General features: G+C 43.0%; 2 protein-coding genes across 8 annotated transcripts in view; one reads left to right on the top strand and one right to left on the bottom strand.

Moving 5' to 3' along the window:
- Positions 1-26,318, top strand: part of Astn2 (astrotactin 2) — a 995,804-nt gene that overhangs the window by 729,242 nt on the left and 240,244 nt on the right. The gene's annotated exons all lie outside the window — the stretch shown is intronic.
- On the bottom strand, positions 1,394-12,620 carry Trim32 (tripartite motif containing 32). Of its 4 annotated transcripts, none has more exons than XM_021657659.2 (2): positions 12,529-12,620; positions 1,394-4,446 (listed from the first exon to the last, which is right to left on the bottom strand). In XM_021657659.2, the coding sequence occupies exon 2, from the start codon at positions 4,365-4,367 to the stop codon at positions 2,400-2,402; it is 1,968 nt and encodes a 655-aa protein (XP_021513334.1). In that variant the 5' UTR covers positions 4,368-4,446; positions 12,529-12,620; the 3' UTR covers positions 1,394-2,399. The 4 variants fall into 4 exon arrangements, with proteins under 4 accessions (XP_021513334.1, XP_021513335.1, XP_060237192.1 ...); XM_021657660.2 differs by having other exon boundaries at positions 1,394-4,443; positions 12,529-12,617; XM_060381209.1 differs by lacking the exon at positions 12,529-12,620 and adding an exon at positions 12,314-12,456.

Here is a 26,318-nt window from a genome sequence, read left to right as displayed (position 1 = left end):
AAATGGCTAGCTGGCTAGTATTTGTCCAGGACGCTGGGAACTGGGCCGAATGTTTTCACATCCGTGTTCTCTTATCTTTCCTAGACTCACAGGGCATTTTTTTTTTCTTCGTAAGGCAAACTGTGCAGCCTCCATGACTAATAACATAGAAGTGGAAGATTAGCATGCTGCAGCTTGTTTTCAGAAAGTGTTCTATAGGCTCCTAAAAGTTTACAGTTGTAGCACAGGAATTGGGGTAAGGAAAGGCCACCAAATCTGCAAATAGAGCCAGTGCTCTTAATTGATTTTACACAGGACAGTCTTGGAAATTGATACTTTATTTGGGTAGGAGGGCTACTGCTTTGAAGGACAAAACCCAATGGCTATGATTAAATATTTCTTGAAATCACATTTTGTTTATTTAAACAACCCGGCAGATAGCTGCAAACTGTATATTCAACAGGGCCTAAAGTGTCAAAATGGAAAATCAGTCAGATCACACCAGCAGACACCTGCTTTATTTGAAAGTCAATGAAGGGTTGTGCTATAGAGATGAGAAATCAAAATGCCAAATACAAAGGCAGCTGGAGGGTTCCTAGCCCTCTTATCAATTAGCACTGTGTTCATTTTTCTACTGCGCATTGTGTGGCAGAGCTTTCAATTACTGTTACTGCCTACGTAAGTTTCCACCTACAGCAAAGACAGATTTGCTGCCAGAAGACACCACAGATAGAATGGCTCTGTGACTGAGCCACTGCGATGCACTTTTAATTGGATCGATTTATTCTCAATTCTGTGTACCTGGAATATCAGATGCAATTTCATAATCAAAATATGGAGCTTTCTCTAAGTGGAAGCAAGAAAAACTAGTTCACTATTACTTTTTCTTCACCCATCCTTTGACAGCTACCTAGCAACACTGCCACCAATAATTTGTGGTTGCTTAGTTTAGCAATCTTGTTTCCAGGACAGCAAAAATTTAGGCCTTTGGCTTACAATCACTCCTCCACCTTAGATGAAGATATGTCGCTTAGCAGACATGGAAGCATGCAGAATCACACACTCTCACATGTAGTCTGAAGCACACATTTCTAACTATCTTCCTTTACAAACTACAAATTGGTACAAAAGGATATGGTGAAGGCCCAGTTTTGAACAGGATGCTGGTGATGCTAGGCTGATTCTGTTCAAATGCATGTGACAGTGAGGAGGGTCTGTTTATCTTTACATAATGGTATTTTGGGCTGTACTTTGAACTAAGTAGAATGCTATGCTGTCAAAAACAAAATAAAATTAAATTAAATTAAAAAAAAAAAAAAAAAACAGTACTCCTAGGATAAAAAAGGCAAAATATGAGCTATTAACCTCTTCCTCCCAAAATCCCATTTCTAATTAAGGCATGAACACCAATGAAGAAAGTTATCAATAAGTTTAATGCTTCACAGAACAGAAATACATCTCACAGTCAAATAGTGTGCACTCACTTGAAGAGAATACAGAGTTAGCTACCGACTGGTTTATAATAAAAACGGATGTGTCGACCCTCCCACATTGTTGGCCAAAGCTCCCAGTATACATCTCTTCCAGCAACTCTTAGCCCAGGTCAGTGGAAAGAATATGAAACGTTGAGTCCTAGAAAATACCCCAAGTTTGCTAGATATGTTCTCATCGGCCTTGGTTATGGCCTAATTCTAACCTATGAACTCCTTTAAAAGGCGAGCGATTTCTAGACTGAAAATTTCAACACTATCCAACTAGGGTCACACCGTCCTCTGGCACATGTGCTATTAGAAGACACCCCATGGTGGCAGAAATCATCCAGCCAAGAGGTCCTGCTTCCCAAAGGGACTTTGTGTCACCTTTGGTGGCACTTAATGATACACTCTCACACTGGTAAATGTGATCAAAAGAGACACCATGCTACAGACACAAAATATCACTGAAGGGCAGAGCAGATCCACTGGAGCATGCACACAGAATGCAGCCAGAGTTCAAGTATCACAGATGAAGCACATCATAACAGGAAGGTAGCAACAGACTAGGAACCTCAGGGTCCAAGGGAGAAAAATCAATGACTATTCAATAGCAATACAAATTTCCAACACAAGGGCAAAGGGATCCGTGGACATCTCTACTGAAGCCTTGGAAGCACCTAACTTCTAAGCAACTTCTAGTACGAGCATCATCTACCCGGGATATAGTACCTGTTAATGCGCTAAATTTAGGAAAGAGCAGGGGGGCAGTGGGAAGAAAGGAACAACAAAGAGAAAGCACTGAAAACTAGAGCTTCTACGATTTTAGAGCAATCCTACTAGAATCAGGGCATAGGCCACATCTACTCTACAGTACCATCAACAACCAAGGAAGGAAAGGGAAGGAAACTGGGTTTGGGGAAAGACGATACTGGTATTTCTCATTTCTTAAGGGGTAGAATATCTTCTCAGATGGTAGCTGTAGATCTTGACGCAGTGATCCCAACAGTCCAAGACCAGCAGCTGCCCCTTGGGTGTGAGGGCGATGCCCACTGGACAGGTAAGACCCTCTCGAATAAGGACACTATAGCCACCACCCTTGGGAAAATGGAGAATTTCCTTGCGGCTGCTATCAGCCACAATGAGGTCACCCCGCGCATCCACACACATGCCAGCGATGCAGCGGAAATCCTCATTCTCAGAAAAGAAGTGGCTGATCTGCCGGCCAAGCTGCCCGTCGGGGCCCACAGAGCCGATGGAGAAGCCACCCTCCAGGTGGTGTTCATTCTGTCGGTTTTCCACGTTGAGGCCCAAGCCTTGGGTGAAGTAGACTGTGCCTTCAGCATCACAGGTGACGAATTTGGGCCTCACAGCACTGCAGAGGCAGCTGTACTTGACTACTCCTGCTCCTCGGTCTACAGTGAAACACCAAAGCTTTCCGCCTTCCACATCCGTCACCACAAACTGGCCAGACGGTAGGGCTGTGACGCCCCACGGCTTGCTCAGCTGGCTCCTGTGACAAGCCACACAGTGGCCATCCAAGGTGTAGACTTTAAGGGAGTTGTCATAGCTGTCAGTCACGCCAATCAGCCCATGGCAGTTCATGGCCACTGAAAGAGGAGTGAGATTGGGCAAATCGGCTCCGAGGAAGCTTAGCACAAAGCTATCAATGCCACTGGGGCTGCGGCGGATCTCCTTCAAAAAGCCTTTGCGGTTAAACACTTGGATACGATAGTTGCCCCGGTCAGCAACCAGCACCTCACTCTGACTGGTCACATAGAGGCTGACTGGAAGATTGAACATGCCTGGAGTGCTGCCTTTCGCCCCCATCTTCTTGAGAAAGAGACACTGCTGGATACCGGAAGATGCCTCAGGACCCCGCTGTTTCGCAGGTGAAGCCCTAGGGCTAGCAACTACTTCCCCAGGGCTCATGTCCATCTCTTTAAAGGTAACAGAGACCGAAGCAGCAGACGCCCCTGCCTCCTCCATTTCCCAGGAATCTTCCATGCTAACTGTCCGGGGCTTCTTAACAGCCTGTCCTATTTGCAGAGGACCAACATGCCCCACTTTAAGGAGCTCCACATCTTGCAGGGTAAGCTCCCGAGGTAGGCTGGCAGTGAACTCCGGCTCCTCCTCATCTGCTGTCTCCTCCAGAAGTGCTACATCTGCCTGCTTGATCTTGGCTAGGAAGTAGTCACAGCGTGACACGGCCTGCACCTCTGCAATGTTGAGTAGGTAGCTCTGCTCCTCCACCACCTGACTATTGGCCTTCTCAACCTCAGCCAAAGAGCCTGTGAAGAACTTCCGAGAGCGGGCTAGCTCTTCCTGGACCCTGTGCTCTTCGTGGCCATACTCTTGTAGAACAGCCTTATACCTTGCCTGAAGGTCCCTGGAGACACCCTCTAAGGCTACTTTCCGCCTCTGCAGCTCTCCAGTAAGTTCCCTCAGGCGAGTCAACTTCTCCCCAAAGTCCCTCCTCCGTTCCTCAGCTGCTTCCTTGACAGGGAGTGTACAGTGGCTTGGAGGTTGGTGCTCTGCCTCCCGGCAGGGTTCACATAACACCAAACCACAGCTTCGGCAGAACTGCCGAGGCAGCCTGCGGCCACAGGCTCGACACATGAGCAGCCCGACGGCCTCACTGAGCCCAGCTGTGTCGATGATCTTCAGCACTGTTAGGTTGTCTGTCAGCTGGGTCAGGCTGGTGATGCGAGTAATCTTGCTGCAAAAGGGACAGCGGACGCCATTGATGCTACTGGCCAGAAGCTTCTCCAGACACTGGCGGCAGATGGTATGGCCACAGTGCAGCAGCTTGGGCCGCAGTTGTTCTTCAGTGAAGGATTCCATGCAGATGGGGCATTCTAGCACTTCCCGGAGGGCATCCAGGTTCAGGTGAGAAGCTGCAGCGGCCGCGGCCATTGCTCTTTCTGCAAGGGTTCCTGCTAACACAACCTAGAGCTGCACAGCTTAATATTCATGCCCCAGTGTCAATTTCCTGCTAAAGAGAAAAACAAACCATTATTCATTTTTTCCACTGCCTATTAATTAATCCTGTCTAGAAACACTTAGAAAATAGCTATAATCATTCATTTAACCATCTACTTATTTAACAAACATGTTATTGCAGTCACTATGTCTCAGGTAATAGTGACACACACATGCACTTTCCTATCATCTATAAAATAGAAATGACAGCATCTATCCCATACGGTTACTGGAAGGGTTAAAATATATGATATACAAATGGAAAAGCAGAGAATAACCCTGTCCCCAAGAGAAAGTCACATGAAGGTCCACTCTGTGGAACACAGTAGGTACAGTGATGGAGCCTGTCCCTGAGGAAGGCAGCCTGTAAGTGGTGCTACTTGTAAAATGAGTCTTGAAAGCAATGAGGCAATGACACACACAGGTATTTTAAGCAAAGAATACTGTGTGTGTTTGATGTCCCCTTCTTCCTCCGTTCTAGAGTTTATGGTCTGTGATGTTTCACTCAGAAAAACAGAAAATTCTGATGACTACCTTTAAGTAATCTACAAAACATCAGATAAGGATGCCACAAGTTTTTCATTTGTGTAGCTTCCCACCTGGTCACCTAGCCACACATGGTAGTCTAGGCCTCATAGAGTATACAGTACATTGAGTTTCAACATACATACCCTGCCCTGCTTTAAAAATACAAGGTATGTAAGTAAGGGATCAAAGCAGATTCAGTCTAAGAGATACTGAAGCAGTCTCATTTTCACCTAAAGGAAAATTGAATTTCAGAGAGGCTATAACCTTTACTTGGGCCTGGAAGAACACAGAAATGAAATGGGAGAACAAAGCATCAGGCAGAGGGCATAGCCTTAACCAAGCCGAGAAAGCAGATGGGAAACACAAGTTCTTATATTGGGATGAAAACAGAGAACACTTGATCGCACCGTATTTAATATTCTGCACTGTAAAATGGAAATAGCATGTCTTTTGCTGGGTTCACATAAGGATCATATGAAAAAAAAAAAACACATCATTGTGAGTGACACTGATATTTATCTCTGTACCAGCAAAGTCCTAAGTTATCTGTTCTCTCTTATCCCTTATGTTAAAACTGTAGTAGACTACAGAGGGAGCTGTGAAAATGCACGGAGAAATAATCTAAGGATGACTGGTGATATTCAGGTTACAAAGTGACTTTCATGTGAAAGTAAAATAGGGTATGCTGGGACAAGTACTTTGCAGCAAGGAGCTGATATGCTTAGGATGGAAAGGACTCTGTATGGGGGCTGGGTCAGAGAAACCAGTTTAAAAGCTAAAACAAAAGACCCAAGAGAAACCAAGGCACAGGTATAAATGCAAAGGAGACACAGTTAAGCAATATTACAGAGGTATAATTAGTAAGAGCTAAAAACCAAGAGGCTTATGGTGGGAGAGTAGCAAAGAATTAAGATGACCAAATATTCAAGCCCTAATGATTTTAAAAGCACTGGTTCTTCAAACAGAAGCACTTCTGGCTGGCTTGGCATGCTACCCATGTCACCTATGTATCCTGAAAAGCCCTAATCTTCTGCAGACAAAATGCTTATGGCACAAACTCTGCAGCCTTATGATATTGTTGACCCAAAATTAGAATGAAAAAGTCCAGGAAGGCAAGGCACACAGATAAATAAGTCTTTCTTGGATGCAAGTCTTATGTGCAGTATAGAGGTTAGCCTGGTTTAAAGGAAAAGTAGTTGGGAAGGAAAGGCCTATCCACATCCTCAACTTTCCCTAGGCATATGGGAAGGAGCAGTTAATGGAAAATATATAAAGTAAATATTCTGCAGCAGATGCAGCACTTGTATAACATCACATTTACCTCCAGGAAGTCCCCTGTTCCTAGGAAATAGCGCTGACTACATGTTACATAGAGCTGTGCATGTTTATTCTTACTTCATCCGCATTGTGAAAATGTGGTAAGATTTTTATTGTCCCACTTTATCGACAAAAACACTGAAGTTTAGAAAAACTAGCTCAAGGTCTCAGAGTTAAAAAATGGCACCTTTACTTATCTTTAACCCAACATTACTTCCAAGTTACAAAAAAACAAAAACCAAAAAAACCCCTGTCACTCAATATTTATTAACAAGTGATCTCGACTCTGCTCTAGGATACACTGACTTTAAAACATCCTTTTCTCCCTGAAAAAGGAACAGTCTTCTGGGTGAGTTTCAGCCAACACAGAGTGGGTCAAATCTACCTACTAGGTGGGTGAACCATCCCAAGCTTTTGCTCTGCAACCCATTGCAGCTCAAATGCAAGACTTAACAAAACAACAGATTACTAGGCAGCATGGACCTTAAACAGTCTCCGTGGATTCTGCAAACTCTGAATGCTGAATTCTCAAATGCCGTGGGTCTGGGGCAGCACCACAGAAATGCCAAGAGAAGCACAGACTCTGGATCCACACAAGCCTCTCAATCCTAACCACTTGCTTTTTTCTGTCTGCTGGCATCTGCGACAACAGTCTGAGGGCAGCATTTGGTGTTTGGATCTCCAGCATGTTACCTTACATTGTGCAGGGACATCTGTTCTTCCTGGAGCTGGCACGGCAGACCAGCTTGTTAAACAAGCCTGCCAATCTGTGAAAATACCAGTAAATTCCTTCCCCAGATTTCTGGAATATTATACTCTCTCCTTCAATTCAAAAGCGTCCCGCCTGTGTAAGCTATCAGCTTTATGAAATAAATTATGCCCACATCCAAGTACAAGCTACTTCTCTAGTCTTTAGTTTCACCAGGTTCTCCAAAAAGACATCACAATGCCGTGCCATGAAGAATCTGAATTTGGAGAAGCAGACTTGAAAATGCCTGAACTACTACTTCTCTTCCCATCCTCCCAGAACAGAGCTTTCACTTAGCCTGAAACAGGACCAAAGCCAGGCAGACCTCTCCTATAGAAGGCCGTGCCTGACCACGACTACTAATACCAAGAAAGAATCACACAGAAGCTCAATTTGACTTCAACTTCCTTGAGAGATTGTTCCAGTGAAAGGAACTGCCTCATTATGCCAAGCCTTTAGGTATGCTGCCCATCTCCTGCAAGCTATAAAAATCAGTAACCAACCAGAATGAAAAGTCAACGCGTTGTTTTCAATCTTAGCCGCCTCCAGAGTCCCTTGAACACATTTCCCATTGTTCACTCCGTCCCCCCAAATCTTGCCCTTTCACTTTATATAACCTCAATTCACCTTGTTTGCTCACCTCCTCAGCATGATTTACAGTGTACAACCCATCCTGACACCAACACAACCCTCACTCAAGATATTCTATCTCCTAGAGCTGTGTATGTTCCCACAGAGCTAAGACAGTATGATCCTCGACACCACTGAGGTTTGCCAGTCTGTGAAACAGGTAGCCAGGTAGTAGAAAGAACAAAGAATAAACAGAAAACATAAACCTTCAAGTCAGAAAAAGAAAATGTTTGTACCTTCACGTACAGAACGTGGGGCAGATGGCAAGTTGCTTAACCTTGCTTAACTTCTCTGTGCAGGGAAAGTCAGTCATTCTAGGCTTGACAAATTCTTTAACCTCCCTCTGACTATTTTCTTAGTTTATATAAAAAAAAATACTAGGAGGACTAGGGATAATGTGTCTAGATACTTGTGCTGATAAGTAGTTGGCAAGCAGTGACTTTTTGATAGTTGGTGACAATAACTATTTAACATAATTGTTAGCAATCAAGAGCATTAAGAATCATAACCAGTACTTAGCAGATAATTCAGTTTATAAACTAAATTCTGAAGGGAATGAAGAATCGTCTCTTTCATAAACTGCAAAGGCATATAAAGATTAATAAAAGTCAACTTGGGAGTGATATGATTGAGAATGGCATCACCCAGGCTAGGAACTAATGAAGAAATGAAGCCACCAGTTCTGATCAGAATATAAACTGCTGAGCCCTTCTAGCAAATAAGGAAAGCTAGAGGAAGTAGTGATCTCAGAATAATACGAATGAGGAAACTGAGACCCGAAAGGGAAGCTAACTCATACATCACAGGGCAGAACCATTGGATGTGAACAGTGCTACACAGATTAAGAAAGTGCACACAGGACGTGGGCATGCGGGCTTTGCATCCCAGTTTACAGGAAACATTTGGACAAGTTACCCAACTTCTCAGGTTATCTAGGAAAATGCCTTCATACAGGGTAAAGACTGAATGAGACTGAGCATAAAGCACTTAGAACAGCACCAGGCGAGACAGAGTTAACTATGGAGAACAGCTTTTCTCATAGTTAGCAGGAGCGGTAACCGCAGCTGCTACAGCCTGTGATGACCACTACCCAGCCTGTGGTGCGTGGGAACAGGCACCTGTTATAAGACAAGACTAGACCTGAGGCGTCAAACATACATTTAAATAACCTAAACTCAGAGCCTCCTTGGAGACTGTTTCTTGATCTCAGAAGCAAGAGCAGAGCCGAGGTATAAAATCCTCGGTCAGTGTCTGAGTCTCTCTACCTAATGTATTCTGTAGCTGCCTTCATTTCCCACACCCCTCTTTGTTCCTTGTGGGTGTAGGTTACCAACAAAACTGGAGAACCTTAAGCAATAAATGAAGACGACTTTTACTAAGCAATTACTACTAGTCTAGTCCTGTGGGTGGGGCCACAGAAATGTTTTAGAAGTAGATATGAAAAAAACTTTATCTAAAAACTAGATATAAAGGACCACTGTACAGTTAACATAGCCACATGGTTTGCATGTGTGTGTTGTTTTTTTTTTTTTTTTTTTTTGGAGACTTATCAGTTCCTTCTACGCCAGCATTCAAGCTGCATTTACTCCTTATGCACTTTGACCCAATTCTAACCAAGTGTGAAACTGTCTCAATGCCAGAAAGGACTCATTAACAAAGCCGATTCCAGCATTCCAGGTTACCACCTGCTATTCACCTAACTCTAGCAAGGGAGCCAGGTCTGCGAAGTTTAGAGTGAGGGCACTTACGATGCCAGCAGATAGCTAAAATCATGTCTTCTAGCTGCCACCTTTTAGCAAACAGGGAGTAGTGAGTTCCAGGCACTTTTTGCATGTCACATGTATTCTCTTAATTGTGTGAATAAAGCATTTTCCCACATCCTAAATAACACTCAGAAAAAGTAGCTTGTCCAGGTTCTCTGACAGTGGTATATAATAACGTAGTGCCTCAAATGCACACCTGGGAACTGGGCCACAAAACTACTCACTCAAAACATGTTATACTTTCATAGAAGATGAGACTACTGTTACCTCCAGGCAAGATCTGGAAATGAGGTTGAAAAATTCATCCAGGAATGACTTTTAAAGCATATTGTTCCATCATAAAGGCACAATGGAAGGAGTCTCCCTAAGGTAACGTCTGCACACAGAGGGTACACTTTAGGAGCCTTGCAAACTTGTGACTTCTGATTTACATGCCCATTAAGCATTTGCTCTGTAGCCTAGGATACGTCACTTACCTATTAATTTTCTGACCTATAGAATAGGAATAACATTTAGACTGTGAGCAAGATAACTGGTGGGCTTTATTGAAAAAAATGAACATTAATCAACACAATGTAGCTGTGTTTTTAGCCAGAGGACAACAAGTGCCTGACCACTAACAAGCAAGCAGTAAAACAGCAGACTCCACGCTAACCCATTCCCATCAGGTATATGCCTAAGTGGTGTGTGTTGATATCCCAGCTAAGTCTTAGCTCCAGTCTAATTTTGTTTCTAAAACTGCCTTTTGTAGTGTGGTAGCTAGATTTGGAGTTGATAAGGCAATGCTACTCTTCTGTTCCAGAGACAAGGTACACAAGAGGCCATTCAGAGCAGCAGCTACTGTACTTCAACACAGAACTTACACTTGGGCCTGAGGCCCTAATGAAGTATTCTTTCAAGCCAGTGGCCTCCTTGTCTCAGCTGGTAGCTCCTCGCACCTCATGCTGCCTAACGCAAAGCTCCTTGCATTATCTCCCCACTGATTCTGGTCTATGAGCAAACCAAGAACCAAGTCCAGGGCTTCTGATCAAGAAGCCTGTTTTAGAATACTGGGCAATCCTCCTTTTCATTAGGAAAAGCTGAAAACGGAAGACTACAGCAAAGAAGCAAAGAAAGAGAAAATTCTCTGTGGTGGGGATCTAGACGGCAGTATACCTCAGCATTTTTAGTTATGTGCCCTTAGACAAGTGACCTCCTAAGGCTCAGTTTCATGTGTAACACTGGACACACTAAAGCTTATTTAAAAGGACTGTTATGAGAAGAAAGTACATACAGGACTTTTTGCTAGTAAATCCTGAGCACCTACTGGGTACGACAGGAAGTACCCTAACGTATCACTGAGTCCTAACAACAATGCTGTGGTATAGGAAGAGCTGGTGCACTCAGAGGTCAAGTAAATATTTAAGATTACAAAGCACAAGGAGCAAAAGCCAGGATCTTAACCCAGGATACTTGGGTCTGAAGCCAGTTCTCCCCATTTTGGGCTAGATAATATTTTATTTTGGGGGTTGTTCACTAGAAACCAATAGCTCCCAGACTCCCTCAACCATGGCAACTGACAGTGTCTCCATCCAGATAGTGGCAACTGTTTCCACCTGGCTGAGAACCATGGCTTTAGATGGCACAGGTACGTTCTCAGCACTTGTGAGGATCTCCCTTGCTCAAACCTTGTTTTGTTTCTCTCCCAGCCCTAACACTTTATTCATAAAATCACTGCCTCTGCCTCGTTGAGCTGTCAAAGACCTTCTATAAGATAAAGCCAGGTAATTCTGGCTCCTTTCATTACCTTGGAGGGTTTACACATTTCTCACAGCTTGGGGGCACAGGGTTAGGGACATGTAGCTTTCTGCTTCACTCCCCCTACTCCCTCTTTTCTTCCCTCAAGGCCTTTCATGTTGGCTCTGTGGTGGGGAGGTTGAGCTGGTCAGAGTGGATTGAGTGAGACTACCTTGTCTATCTCAGGATTAAAGCCCTTTACAAAGTAATAAGAAAGACTTTGCCCTTCAGAGTATGTCAAACTCTCCTTCACGACCTCTGAAGACTCATGATTTTATTTCCAAACCCCTGCATTCTCCTAAATTCCATTCATTCATACACAGTTTATTTTTAAATTATTTTCAGGCCCTGGGTCTCCAGAACACCCCCTGGGCTCAGTTATGCAGAGACCAAAAACAAACAAACAAACCAAAAGCCTCCTTTAAGACCTTAAGCACCAACTCACAAATTTCACCTGATCTTGAATTCTACAAACTAGTTATACTATTCACTCCCCACCATCTAATCTCCTAAAATCCTCATCTTAACCTAAACCCCAAATCTAGAATTCAATCTTCTAGACTGTATGTTGCAACCCTGCAAGTTACCAATTACTGTTACGTGTCCTCCATCCCTCTGATAGATCCTTTAGTCTATTTCCAAATTCCCACACCTATCACCCCTGTATGCCAGCTCCAAACTCCAATCCTGCACCTCGGATTTCTGCCTTCCCTCAATCTAAACCCTAATCTGCATTCCTCATTTTGCACTGTGCCACCTCCAACCTCCCACCCCCGTCCTGCCTCACGTGTTGCCTTCAAACCCTTGCTGCGATTTGCTAGCTGGGTACTCATTCCCCTGGGAACTCACCCCTCAATCCTTCCCAGATTCCACTACAGAAACCCCCTTCTCTTCAGCAATTAGGATCTTCCAAGACCCTGACTATTTTGATCTCAAATCTTGCTGCCATTAGACCAATCTCCTCAAAGCCCCAGAGATTCTGCCTGCCAACCCTCAACCTATCTCATGCAGGCCTCCAAATCCCTTTCTATTTCTGTTATTTTGCACCCGGATCCCTCCAGGGACTTCACATCGCCCCCTTCCCCCGCCCTCGTCTCTCCGCACGGCCCCTACATTACCTCATACCTCCCGAGATGCTGCAACTGCAAATCTCCTCAGCCCCTTTGCTCCCCTCCCCCAGCTGCATCTCAACCCCGCGGAATCGCTCCGTAGCCTCTCCCTCCCTCCACCTGGGCCTGCCACTCCGATCCAGTCCCCAGATCCTGCCACTCAACCTGGGAGCCCCGCGACCCACCACAATCCCTGGTCGCAGACCCTCCTTCCCACCCCCTACCTGACCGCCCGTGGCTCCGACGCGAGTCCACCGCTGGCAGCCCACCCACCCGCCGCCTTCTGCGCAGGCGCCAGCTCGTCCTGCCCCTGGCAGTCGCCAATTCGCAGAAACGCCTGTCGGTCAGCGTGCCCCGCCTACCCAAAGCATGCTGGGGCTTGTAGGCCCACGGGACCGGTGTTTGCGGCCCAGCCGAGAAGACGGGGATGGCTCCGGCTAGACCACCACTGTGTGCTATCCATAGAAGATGGATTTCCAGCCTGTCTCAGAACCTGAACGCGGCTGGTCAATCCTGAGCTCCCCAGCAGCAGTCTCCAGAGAGCCTGGGCACCGTTCAGAAAGGCCCCCTTGAGCCTCAGCTTGGGAAGGCAGGCACACTCCTTTAAAGAGCAGCTGCTTCCCCGGGGCTAGGAATTTCTGCCTGTGACACATCCACTGAGCACACCACCAACCGTGCATAGGAAGGAGCTTCCTCTGCCAAACGGCGTGGAGGCGGATAGCCGAGGGAGAAGCCTTGCCCATGGGAGGTTTTGAGGCCCACTGACCCAGCACCTGCTGGTCCTTAACATAGTTTTGGGACCGTTAATGCTTGCCACTGAACGGGAACACAAAGTACTAGTTAGGAATAGGAAGAAATCTGAAATATTATGTTTTCATATTTGAAATTCCACCAAGCCGTGTGCCCTCTGCACGGTGATAAGACAACAGACAAAACCAGGAATATCTTTGAGCACTTTGCGACTAACTACAGCTACGCATTTTACAGGCTTAGCCCAACCCTCCTAACAGCCCTTTGAGAGGAGGAAACTGAGGCCCAGGGATTAAATGACAAAAGGATCAGTTTCTACCTGACCGAGCCAGGATTGCCGTTATGAGAAGCACTTTTAACTGTTTTATGTTTGTCTATTTCTTTATCTCACAATACAGCCAACGGTTGTTTTGATGATTGATTGGGGTTATGAGTAATTCACACTTTATTAATAGTAACTTAAAAAATTAGAATTAGCTGGGCATAATGGCACATGTTTAGCATCATGGCACTTGGGAGAACGAGTAAGGAGAGCTAACAGTTTAAAGGCCGCCTGGGCTACTAATTTGCTGCCTGCTGCTGTGATAATGACTATGGCCGAAAGCAGGGTTTATGGTTTATTTGGTTTACAGATTTTGTTGCCAGTCCATCGTTGAGGGAAGACAGGGCAGAAATTCCAGAAGGCCAGGGACCTGGAAGTTCTAGTTATTTGGTCAGTCTACAAGGGTAGTCAAGACAGGTGTAACTTCTTCAGTTAAATTCAAATCACATGGTCTCTAGACAGGCCTTGGGAGGTCTGGGGTCCTGGATTGGTTCAGGGCTCTAGAGTTACCTGAGGTAGCAACTTTAATGCACTTTAATGATTTCTCACAAAGCAAGTATCAGCTGAATTTTAACTATCTGTTTGTCTACTTATTTGTCACCTTCACCAGTGAATATTGTTTGCTTCCAATCACATCTGTGAGCACAGTGACTAGCTTGTAAGGTTTTTTTCAGAGTAGCTGAGCCAAACTCAAACATAGGACTTTAGGAACATTATATCCTAGTCTGACCTAAGGTTGTCATAGCTGCAAAAGGAACCAGTGGGATAAGTCAAGTAATAGCTGGGCATTTTCTGAGCACATCATTGTAAACAGAACTTTTATTTGACTGTTATAGTTGCTGTCTTGAAGGCTTACTGCCTCTGTTTCTTAACCTAGGCCTAGTCCTGGAAGCTTATAGTCTCTGCACAGTCTAACCTAGGCCTATAATTTTTTCAGCCTCTGAGAATTACTGCTTAAGAAGCTGACCTTTGCTTGTTCTTCCTGGGCTCAAAGCTAGCTGGTTCAACTCAGCTGTTTGGCTCAAACACTTCTCTCAGCTGACTTACTCAAACTGGCTTTTCTCTAGGCCTTTGAATTGCTCTGCTAGGCTTCAACCTAACCCCACCAATCTGTTCTAATCTTCTGGCTCCTTCTCATTCTCTGGCTTTCTATCTTCACCTGTGTTCTTTCTCTGCAATCTCTCTATTACTGTCCTGGTAAAACTCCTCCTCCTCTCTCTATCTCATTCTATCTCATTCTTTCTTCACCTGTGTCTAGCTTGTTCTCTCAACTTCTCACTGTAAAACTTGGTAAAATTGCCGCCTCTCTTTCACATTGCCCCTTTAGGAGCTTCCCTTTCCTATTGTGTCAAACCGTTCTCAGATTCATCACTGTTTCTGCCATTCAATTAGACATTACTTTCAAGCATGGATGCTTCCTTCTACAAACAATCTGTACCTTCATTATTTGGGAGTAAAGGCATGTGCCAACACCCCTGGACCTAAGGTTTTTGGTTTGGTTTGGTTTTTGTTTTTTTTTTGTTTTGTTTTGTTTTTTTTTTTTTTTTTTTTACCTGAAAATTACTGTATACCAGGCTGGCTTTGGCCTCAGCTCAGCTTGCCTCTGTCTCCTGGATTAAAGGTGAGTTTGTGTTGCAGACTGATCACACAGATCTAGAAGGTCTTTGGATATGATCTCTTGTCAGAGCAGCCATGTTCTGAATTAAAATTCCTTTACATGTCATAACTGACCCTTTCCATAATACTGTAGCTAGATAGAAAGACCAAATATCAAGTTACAGCTGTGTTTCTTCCTGAGAACACAGAGCTAGGGTCTAAACACAGGCCAAGATGAAAGGAGCTATCTTCCTACTTTGTTAGGTAAAGATGGTTCAAAATATTTAAAAGAGAGGCTACAGTGCTAAGTCAAGAACTATGTAAAGGACTAAGTTCTGAACAACATCATCAAGGAAAAAAAATGATTTCCCTTTGTTCTGCCACATCAGAGGCTTGTTGCAGCTTCTTCCTCTAGAGAGATAGGGAAAGGCCCCAGGGTACTTGTACTCACTGGCTTGTAGGTGGACGCTTGAGAAAGAGGCTGTCAAATGGCTTATGACTTAAATTCACTTCTGTTACCAGAGGGTAAGAATTAATAGTCTGTTTTCTAAACACTACAGTTAAAAGCCTATAGTCTCACTTCAGGAATGCTTGTGTATGTGTGTTTTTGTGTGTGTGCATGTGTGGGGGTGTATGTGTATACACATGCATATATAAATATACATGTATAAGCTATGTGCATATGACTAGTTACATGTAATTTATAGTACATATAATCACATATAACTTGATATTTCTCTTCAGTAACAGAAAGTTACTGGGCCTCCTGAAAGTCTGAAGAAAAGGCTCAGCCATGCCTTTGTAACATTCTTCTCTTTTCTCTTGAAAATAGTTTATCTGAATGTTCCTTTCTTTTTTAAAATATTTACAATTATTCAGCAATTGAATTAATAATCACATTCCACCCAAGATCTAGGAGTAAAGTAAACACACTGGAGAATGATCCTCCCTTTGTCCTGCAGCATTGCACATCCTGGCACAATGTTAGCACTCCTCTGGCACAGAGATGGTTTAAAACAGTGGTTCTCTGAAGGAGTTTCCATCTCAGCAATGACCCCTGGGTCCAGATTTTTTGGTTCTGTTGATCTTGTGGAGCTCCTGTTCCCTCCAGGTCTTTCTATTTCCCCCTTCTTTCATAAGATTCCCTGCACTCTGCCCAAAGTTTGGTAATGAGTCTCAGCATCTGCTTTAATGCACTGCTGGGTAGAGTCTTTCAGAGGCCCTCTGTGGTAGGCTCCTGTCCCGTTTCCTGTTTTCTCCCTCTTTCAGACGTCTATACAATTTGCCTTTCTGAGTGAAGATTGAGCATTTTACCCGGGCCCTCCTTCTTGCTTAGCTTCTTTAGGTGAACAGATTTTAGTATGTTTATCCTATAATATATGTCTAATATCCACTTATAAGTGAGTATATACCACGTGTGTCTTTCTCTAAAACCCCTGCACAGATGTAGTCCATGGCAGCTCAGTGTCCAAGTGGGTTCCCTAGTAAGGAGAACAGGGGCTGGCTCTTTGATCACCTCCCCCTGAGAGTGAAGCAGCCTTACCAGGCCACAGAGGAAGACAATGTACCCAGTCCTGATGAGACCTGATTGGCTAGGGTCAGATGGAAGGGGAGGAGTATTTCCCCTACCAGTCGACTGGGGGAGGAGCATGTGAAGAGAAGAGGGAATAAGGGTGGGATTGGGAGGGGAGGAAGGAGGGGGCTACAGCTGGGATACAAAGTGAATAAATTGTAATATATAAAAAATAAAAAGGAAAAAAAATCAGTGGTTATCAACCTGTGGTTTGCAACTCTGGCAAATCTCTTTGTCTAAAAATATTTACATTACAGTATATAGCAGTAGCAACATTACAATTTATTAAGTAGCAACAAAAATAATTTTATGGTCACCACAACATGAGGAACTGTACTAAAGGTTCACAGCATTAGGAAGGTTGAGAGCCACTGTTTTAAATAAAAATATTCTCTGTGAAGCTCTTTAAATGCTCTTTCTTTGGCATTTTAGCATACTGGATTTTGATTTAAAGGTTAAAACTCCCTATATCAGTTTCCCAGGACTAGGTCAAATTACTAAAGACGAGGTGTCTGAAAGCAGAGAAATTTATTCTCTTGAAATTCTGGGTGGGCAAGAAGTATGAAATCAAGGTCTTACCAGGACTCCTTTCCTCTCTGTCTGTCTGTCTTTTTCTGTCTGTCTCTCTCTAGCTTAGACTGAGAGTCTCTTTCTGTCTCCTCCTAGCACCATGCAGACCCTGGGTTGGCAATATTGGTCAGAATGGATTTAAGGGTCAGTGCGATTCCAGTTTATCATCTTCCCTGATTATGTCTAAATCAACTTAATATCCTTATAAATCATATTCTGATAACTTGGAAGCTCGGATTTCAGCACATTCAATTGAAAGACACAAGTAAATGGAAGACATCCTTTGAGTTAAATATTGTTTTCTTCTTTTTAAAGTGGGTGTTTTTACACTGCAATAGCCAACTCTCATCATATCATTGGGAGCAAAATGAAAAAGTATTTAGCATTGTGTCTAACCTACAGTAATATTCACTACCAAGACTTGAAATCATTAACAAGTTTACTTCTCAAGAACACTATGTCTTAAAACAGCAAGAGCTTTGAAATCTTACACAGCTGCATTCACCTACATTCAGGTTGTTTGGGGGAAAAATAAAGAGATGACATTATATAAGGCTTAATAACTTGTTGGAACTGAGAAAGTCTTGTGACCTTAGCATGAACATCCAATATTGACATTTCCTTACAGAAATATTAATAATCAATGACTTAACAGATAACAGTTTTGTTTGTTTGTTTTTTGAGACAGGGTTTCTCTGTGTAGTCCTGGCTATCCTGAAACTCACTTTGTAGACCAGATTGGCCTCTAACTCAGAGATCCACCTGCCTCTGCCTTTCGGGTACTAAAGCCATATACCTCCATGCCTGGCTTAGCATATCATCCTAAAGGATTTAATGAGCTACCTGCCAAGTGCTCTGTGAATGTTGGCAATTACTCTGATTGCTAATAGCAACAGAAAAATCTCTTTTCCTTTCCTCATTACCAAATGAGTTATGATAGGAAAGAGGAGTGTTTTGTTTGCAAAATATAGAGGAGAAAAGTATAAGGAGCTAAAATTCTCATATATCATGACAAAATTTATCTGAGAAGACCTATTTATAATTATAATGGAATTTTTATGAAATAATATAAATTTATATGTATCAGTCTCTCTGTTTTACTTGTCTACCTCCGTATGACAAGCGATCTCCCTCCTAATACTTAAAGTCACCTACGGGTGTTATCTCAGAACTTCTGTGGGTCAAGAAATCCAACTACAGCTTTTCTGGTTCCTGTGTTTCAAAGTATCGTACAAGGTTGAAGTCAGGTTCTGTTCCAGGTTTGGTGTCTCAGATGAAGGTCTGAATTGAGGAAGTGTCCATTTCTAAGACTATTTTAGTAGCTGCCGGCTAGATTCAGTGTCACTATGCAGAGTCTGCAATATCCAATCAAGTCAACTTCATCCCATGTTTTTAAGATCATTGCTTACCAAATAGTCTATTTTCATTTTTGAAAGTAGGGACAGGTCTAGCTATTTTAAAATTTAAAATGTAATATACAAGAAACAATAAACTGATTTATTAAAACTATCTTACAAAAGACAGCATGAAGGTAATAAGTAGGGTACCAGGGACTGGGAGACATCGACAGAGGGTTTTTGGACATCTTAAACTAGAGCTCTAAGAAAACACACTGGGCTTTGGGAGATGGTCAGCGGGTAAAAGTTCTTGCGTTACTAGAGCATGAGGACTTGAGTCTAGATCGTTAGTGTCCACACGGAGAAGCTGAGTGTGGTGGTGCAGCACACCTGTAATCGTAGTGCAGGGAGGTAGAGGCAGGAGGGTCCTATGAACCTACTGGCAAGCCAGTCTAGCCAACTGGTAATCTCCAGGTTCAGTGACAGATCTCGTCTCAGAAAATAAGGTGTAGGGCTACAGAAAGGACAGCCAACATCAACACCTAGTCTCCGTGTGCACACACAGGTGTGGGCATCCGCTCACTCACACAGACAGAGAGAGAGGAGTCAGAAACAATGAGACAAAGAGACACGCAGACATACACACAGAAAAACAGAATCAGATACAGAGATACAAATAAAAAGATATAAAAAGGAAAACCTCTTGACTTGTAAGATGAGTCAATACCTTGATAGAGGCTCACCAAAGAAGATATACAGATGACAAATAAGCATCACAAAATATACTCCACATCATATACCACCAACGAAACACTAACTAGAACAAAATACATCCATTTGACTACTTCAGTACCCACACCCAGAACTGACAATACCAGAGGTAAATGCTGACTCCGTGCACCAAGTGGAACCTCATTCATTGCTGGTGGGGATGCAAATGACACAGGCATTTTAGAAGACAAATTGGAAGCTTCACACAAAAGCAAAGCATACAGTCATCATGAGACTCAGCAGTCATGTTCTCTAGTGTTCATGCAAAGCAAGTGAAAACATATATCTGCACAAAGCCTTCACATGGACATCTATAGAAGCTTTATATGCAATTGCCAAAACCTGGGAACAATGAGTATCCTTTGCTTTATAAATGGATCAACTGTGGCTTATTTTCTAGCCCATGTGCCACAATGAGTGTAAAAAATAGTTCTCATGTCATAAATATACATGCAGGAAATGGAAATTAAAGAAACCAATCTGAAAGGGATAACTCCCTATGGCTTCAACTATATGCCTTTGTGGACAAATTAAAATTGTGGAGACCACAGAAAGATCAATGGTTGTCATGGGATGGAGGCAGGGATAAGAAATCAATATGTAAAACACTGGTGATACTTTAAGTCAGTGAAAATACTTGGCATGACACACTCATTGTAGGTACATATCATTATATAATAGTCCAAACTTGTAGATCAGCAATACCAGGAATTGTCCCTAATATGATATAACAGTGAAGGCTCATTGGGGGCTATTATCACACTGGTGGGAGCTGTGATACTGGAAAAAGGTTATATATTAATTAGGACAGGAGCATAGGGAAATTCCTGTACCTTCCTCTTAATTTTGCCATGAACCAGAAATGCTCTAAAATTGTGTCTAAAACAATAAAAGTGAATGTGGTTTAATAAGAACGGTAATAGTACATAACATAGAATAAGAAAACTCCCCGTTACGTACTCCCCAGCAGTGACTGGCTTTTCCAGCTACATACAATCCTCTGACAGGTGTCAAGTTTTTTAAAGAGTGTGTTAAGTACATACACTGGAAGAGGAAATGGCCCAGGGATTCTCTGTGTGCCCACTACTGAGCTATGATTGTGGTCAGTATTATTTCTAACATGGTTTCTATTTATCCTCATCTTCAATTTTTCTCATTTGGCCGGGATGTTTTCAAGCAAATCCCAGATACTATATTACTTCTCCTGTAAGTACCCCAATATGCCTCTGTATAGCTGTTTTAAACATAATTTTGACACAGCCACTAAGTTTTTAAAATACTTGTTGTTAGTGTGTTTAAATAATGATCAAAATGTCGTAACGGGTGCTAGAGTCTTTTCTGCTGTATGATGGCTACAGTCTCTATTGTTGACGATACTATTATTTGTCAAAAACCTTGTGTCACTTGAAACTCCAACAGACTATTTTCTTCTTGTGTAAACTTACTCCTCTTTGTTAGGGATTCATGAATTTTTGTTTGTTTGGATTTTTTTTTTTTAGATTGCTTTTCTAGAGTATTGAGTTATTTCTCTGAATATGATTGTAACTGCATAAAAGAAAATACATATGGATTACAGAGGAAGAAAGGATATCAAGATAGAGTAACTCAAAATATTATAACATGAAATATATTCTTATTTGCTAGGGATAATATCTAGTGCAGTACAATGACTTAAGATTTCTAAGGAACACTAACAATAAATACTGATATATTTAGAACTGCTGTTGTGTGATGTAAGTGTATGCAAGTTTTCTTATGTAAAAATCATAGGGAATTTTGCTTGCATTTGCAGCATTAAAAATGCTAAATTCTCATTTTATGACACAAAAGGGGTGTATTGTTTCTCCTTATCCATGTTCACAAACTTTTCATTCTTCTAGAATAGACAGGCAGATCTACACACTTGCCACAGCACCTTACTAGGACTGACATTTAATCACGACTGGTAGCAGGTTCTGTTGTTTACAGCTTAATCCAGCCATAGAAAATTTACCACTAACCAGTCTTCTAATAGTTTAATACACATTGAAGACAATTATGTAGATGAGTTCTTTTATTGGACATTGGAAACTGTGGTTTTTATATCATTCTCCCTGACTTCTTTCCCTCTCTCCTTCATTATGTATATAAATGTTTTCCTACATGCATGTCTATGCACCATGCATGTGCCTGATGCAGGCATAGCCCAGAAGAGGGTTCCAATCTCCTGAAACTTGAGCTAAAAATTATGAACTGCCATGTGGGTGCTGGGAATCAAGCCGAGTCCTCTGGAAAAGTAGGAAGTGCTTGTCACTGCTGGGCCATCTTTCTAGCCCCTCTCTCTGCCCTTATTACCTGTGATATAATATTTACACAAAGAAAAATGTGATTATACCCAAATCCCATTCATGTGATAAAAATATGGCTGCTACTTGTTGCTGTTGTTTTTATTTCTTTGCACAACAGTATGCTGGTCTCTGAGCAGTCTCCTATAGTGATCTAAAAAAGTAGGGTCTAGGTAGATAGCTCAGTTGGTAAAGTACTTGTTGCATCAGCGTGGGGACCCGAATCCAGACCTCCAAAATGCACACAGAAAAGGCCCGGTGTGGTGACATAAGCCTGCAAGCCTAGCATAGGAGTCTGGAGATTTACAGAGTCCTGAAGTGCGTCTGCCCAGCTGCGTAATCAAGAATGAGAAAGCTTCGAGGGATAGACTCTGTCTCAAAAATTAAATGCAGAAAGACATCTTATATTGATATCTGGCTACAACATATATTACATCACACTACACACACACACACTCTCACACACACTCGCACGCAGGCACGCACATAGGCACACATGCAGGTGTGCACACGCACACACATGTTAGCATGTGTGCTCATAGTGAGCAATGAGCTCACTATTTGTTAACTATTTCTTTGCTTATTTATTCATGTTTTTGTTTTGAGGAACCATATGAGTTCAAATGGAAATTTCTTTTAGAATGTTCAAATTACAGTTTTCATCAATTGTAATTGTTCTGCCTCATAGAAAGAAAAATTGACCTTAACCTTTACAACAGCTCTCATGTGCCTTTGAAAAGTCTTCCTTGGCCTTTGGTGTAGTAAATGGCCTCTGTTTAGACTGGGCTATTCCTGGTTTACACTTGGAATCAGAATTTTTTGTTTAAGAGTCTCCAGTTGCTCCCATTAAGGAGCAAGCCTGAGTGGTAGGGCTACTTGTTTCCAAAATGGCGTCATAATTTCTAGGTCTTTTCAGTGGGTGCAGCTATGAAATGTTGATTTCCAATTGAAATGGTAGAGTATAGAATTTTTCTTAGCATCTCTGCCTCTATATCTAGACTGCTTTTATTTTGCTGAAAAATTAATTCGTAATGCCAATACTGATGGTTTTTATTGCTGTATCCTTCAATATATATGTAAAAATTTCGTAATAGCAATCACACAACTGGAAGGCCCCTTAAATCTACATTAGTATTTCCTTCCAAATTCCTTTCTATTTGGAATAATATCATTAAACATACAATCCACAAATACCTTGTTGAAAGACACCAAACATTATTCTTCTCTCTAGTTCAGCCTTTCTTTAAAAAATGTTTATTTTTATGTTATGTGTATGGGTATTTTTGCCTGTATGCATGTCAATGTGCCGTGAGCATACAGTGCCCTTAGGGGCCAGAGGAAGCTGTCGGATCCTCTGGAACTGGAGTTCCAGACATTGTTTTCCTTATATGTGGTGCAGGGAATTGAACCAGGGTCTTTGCAAGAGCAGCAAGTGCTTTTAACTACAAAATTGGAGCTTCAATCCCCCAGTTCCTTTTTTTTAACTTTACTGCCTCTTTGCAAATTTCACTTCACGCACCTCAGTCTCACTCCTCTTCCCATCCTTCCACATGTGCCCCCACCTTGCAACATCTCCCGAAAAACAAAACAAAAAACAACAACATCTTGCGCTGGGAGCTTCGGTGTGTCCCCATCTTTCATACAGCACTCTTTCTTGATCAAATAGCTTTACCGGAAAACGTCCATCGCAAGGAGTCATTGGTCAAGGCCTCTGGCTTCTACTGCCTACTGGGTCCTCACTAGGACTCCTCTCTGGTATCTAGGTGCTGCCCTGTGTCATGGAGACCCTGCAGTTTCGGTTCTGCAGGACTGGACCCTTCATGGGCTCCATCCCTTCACAGATGGGGTAGATGTTGGGTGGGCCAACTCCAGGCCCTGCATGTGGGCCTGCGCTGTAGCTTAGTTGGGCAACCTGACAGCTCTCCTCCACACACAGCACCAAGACCAGCTCTCCCATTTTGCCCAGGCGAAGGGCAAGACCAGCTCTCTCATGCCCGCTCCACAGGGCCAGCTCTCCAGCACTCTCTATGAGCAGGGGAGAGCTCACTTGCTCTCACACCCGCAGGGTCCACTCTTTTGAGCCCACACCACCAGGACCAGCTATACTGCACCACCCACACAAGGCGTGGGGCTGTTCTCCCAAGTGCTCCAGCTGGTCAGGGTCGGGCCAGCTCTTCCAAGGGACAAGCCCAGCTCAACTGCTTTCACATGCTGGAGGTCAGCTCTCCCATACTGCCTCGACAGGGGGTGGGGGCAGCCCCGAGCAGGCCCCAGACGTCAATATGCACACAGACCTGGGATAGCCTCGGCCGGTAAATATGGGCCAAGGACACTGGAACAGGCCACTACCAACCCCACTACGGGGACCACGGACCCAGACCTCGTCCTAGGCGGCAACATAGTGGGGACATCGCCATAACCTCCGGTGGCAGCAGCGCAGGTTACTCACATTAGGCTACTCCTCGCCACCCTGTAGTCTCCAGGTCTGCGTCTCCTCATCATGCACATTTCCTTCTTCTCTTCTCTGCTGTCTCTATACCATATACTTATTGTAGTGGCATCCAGGCCTCTGGGTGTCTTCTGCCCTGTTTGGTTCATTTAATATTTTGCTATACAGTAGATGTTTTTTAGTTTCTATACAGTTTGAAGATATGTGTTTTTCTTATCTTTTGATAATAATATAAAAACTGTCTGGGGCTTCTGTCAAGTTTAATTTCATAAAACATGGTAAAAATCTTCTTGGCCTTGATTCTCTGCTATTCCTATAGCTAACCGTTCTATTAGTTTGAGTAAGCCGGTCAGAATTTTTTAAGGAAGAACAAAGAAGGATAATATAGATACAATCTATGTGTATTGGATATGTATCTTCTATACAAATAGAAGAAGAACTATGAATGCTTCTGTGTACTTTCCTTTTTCCATTTAATAAAATGTGCTTCTGATTACTCCATCTCACACATAATGAAAGCTGGTCTAACTCCAAGGGTGTGGGGGTGATCCTATTTTAGATGCACTAGGATTTTCCACCAGTTTCCTACTGACTGTCAAAAGACTTCTTACAAATACATAACTTTTTTTTCACATGTGTTCATATCTATCTGTGTGTGAGTATGCTCAGGAGCATGCAGGGCCCAAGGTCAGAGGAGGACATGTGGTTCCTTGGAAACTTTGGAGCTGGAATTTCAGGCAGTTATGATGAGCAGCATGATGTGGGTGCTGGAAACTGAACCCAGGTCCTCTGTGAGAGCAGCAAGCCTTTTTGACCCCTGAACCATCTTGCCAGTCCCTCCCCTAGGTTTTTGACACAGGGTCTCCCATACCCCAGGTTGCCTTGTGCTCACTATGTAGCAGAGGATGACCTTGAACTCCTGAACTTCCTTTGTCTACCTTCTAAGTGCTAGGATTACTATTGTGCACCATTGCACTTGATTTATTGCAGTGGTAGGAATGGATGCCATGGCTCTGTGAATGCTAGGCAGGTCTTCTAACAACAGCTGCAAATTATTTTAGGAATTTTATTGTTCATCACTGTCTGGTCCCAAGGAATCCCTTCCCCACAAATTCTGACATTTAGACAAAAGCCAGTATCCCCTCAGGGACTTGAGAAAAAAAGTCCTTACCTGCTAAAAGGAAGTATTCTCCTTTTCTTTGGCGAAAGGGACCTCTATAAATTGGACTAGGAGAATCTGCAGGATTCTAAGTAAGCCTCTGGGTGACTTCCCTCAGCTTATGAAAATTAATTTCTTTATGGGAAGCCTTTTCCTGGCCTAGTGGCAAATCAAATAACAGCTTTGTCCCTGTATTTACCCTTACCAGATAAGAACCTCATCTGTATGAGCTTGAGCAGCTGACCAGACCCTTTCCTCTTCCTCAGGAGTAAGAGTAAGAGAATGATATAAAAGTGATGCCTTTGAGGTTGCAGGTTTGAGTAAGGCATCTGCATTCTTTGGTGAAGCTAGAAGGATCAATAGAAAAAACAAAACCAACCAACCAACCAACCAACCAACCAACCAACCAACAACAACAACAACAAAAACCAAGGTGTTTTTCTCTCTGGAAGAGATCAGCTATAGAAAAAGGAACATGTACATGGAGGAGGCCTTCAGGACTTTTTACTCCCCTGAGAGTGTAGAGGCCACTATTTAGGCGTGGGTATGAGCTTTAGGAGGCAATGAGGGGAAAGCTGTTGAGGCTGAAATAGGATGGGAAGTTAGCTGAGAGAGTAACAGAGAGTGAAATTAAGGCTGAGGAAGACGATTATGTGGAGGAGTGTTTAGGGTAGGGCCTCACCCTCTAAATTGAAGTTGAAAGTGTGACAGCAGAGAGCTCTGGGTTCTGGTCAGTATAAGGATGGGGTTTGGCCTTGGCCATGAGAACCCTGTGTACATGGCATGAGGTAGAGAGGGAAGAGTGAGAGAGGAAAGCAGTGAAAGCCTGCATACAAGCAGACTTGGACAACTTGCTTGCATGTTGGCAGTATTTGTCAAGATTGGTGAGGATTTGGTACTAGAATGGTCATTCTTTCCCCAGTGAGACTGACTGTGGAGTTTGTATTGTGGCCAGGCCATGTCATAGTTAAAGAAAGAAAGAAAGAAAGAAAGAAAGAAAGAAAGAAAGAAAGAAAGAAAGAAAGAAAGAAAGAAAGAAAGAAGAAAGAAAGAAAGAAGAAAGAAAGAAAGAAGAAAGAAGAAAGGAAGGAAAAAGTGGCAAGGCCTAAGGATATAGATAAGTACAAGGGTGGGTAGAGACTTGAGTAGGCAGAGTAGAGTGG

This window comes from Meriones unguiculatus, chromosome 3, assembly GCF_030254825.1.
Source record: "Meriones unguiculatus strain TT.TT164.6M chromosome 3, Bangor_MerUng_6.1, whole genome shotgun sequence".
In the NCBI taxonomy this organism is placed as follows: Eukaryota; Metazoa; Chordata; class Mammalia; order Rodentia; family Muridae; genus Meriones; species Meriones unguiculatus.
Note: the sequence above shows the minus strand (reverse complement) of the source record. Positions and strands in the feature narration are given on the sequence as shown.

Excerpts from the sequence above, each read along its gene's own strand:
- Trim32 (XM_021657659.2), bottom strand. The coding sequence starts at position 4,367 with ATGGCCGCGGCCGCTGCAGCTTCTCACCTGAACCTGGATGCCCTCCGG.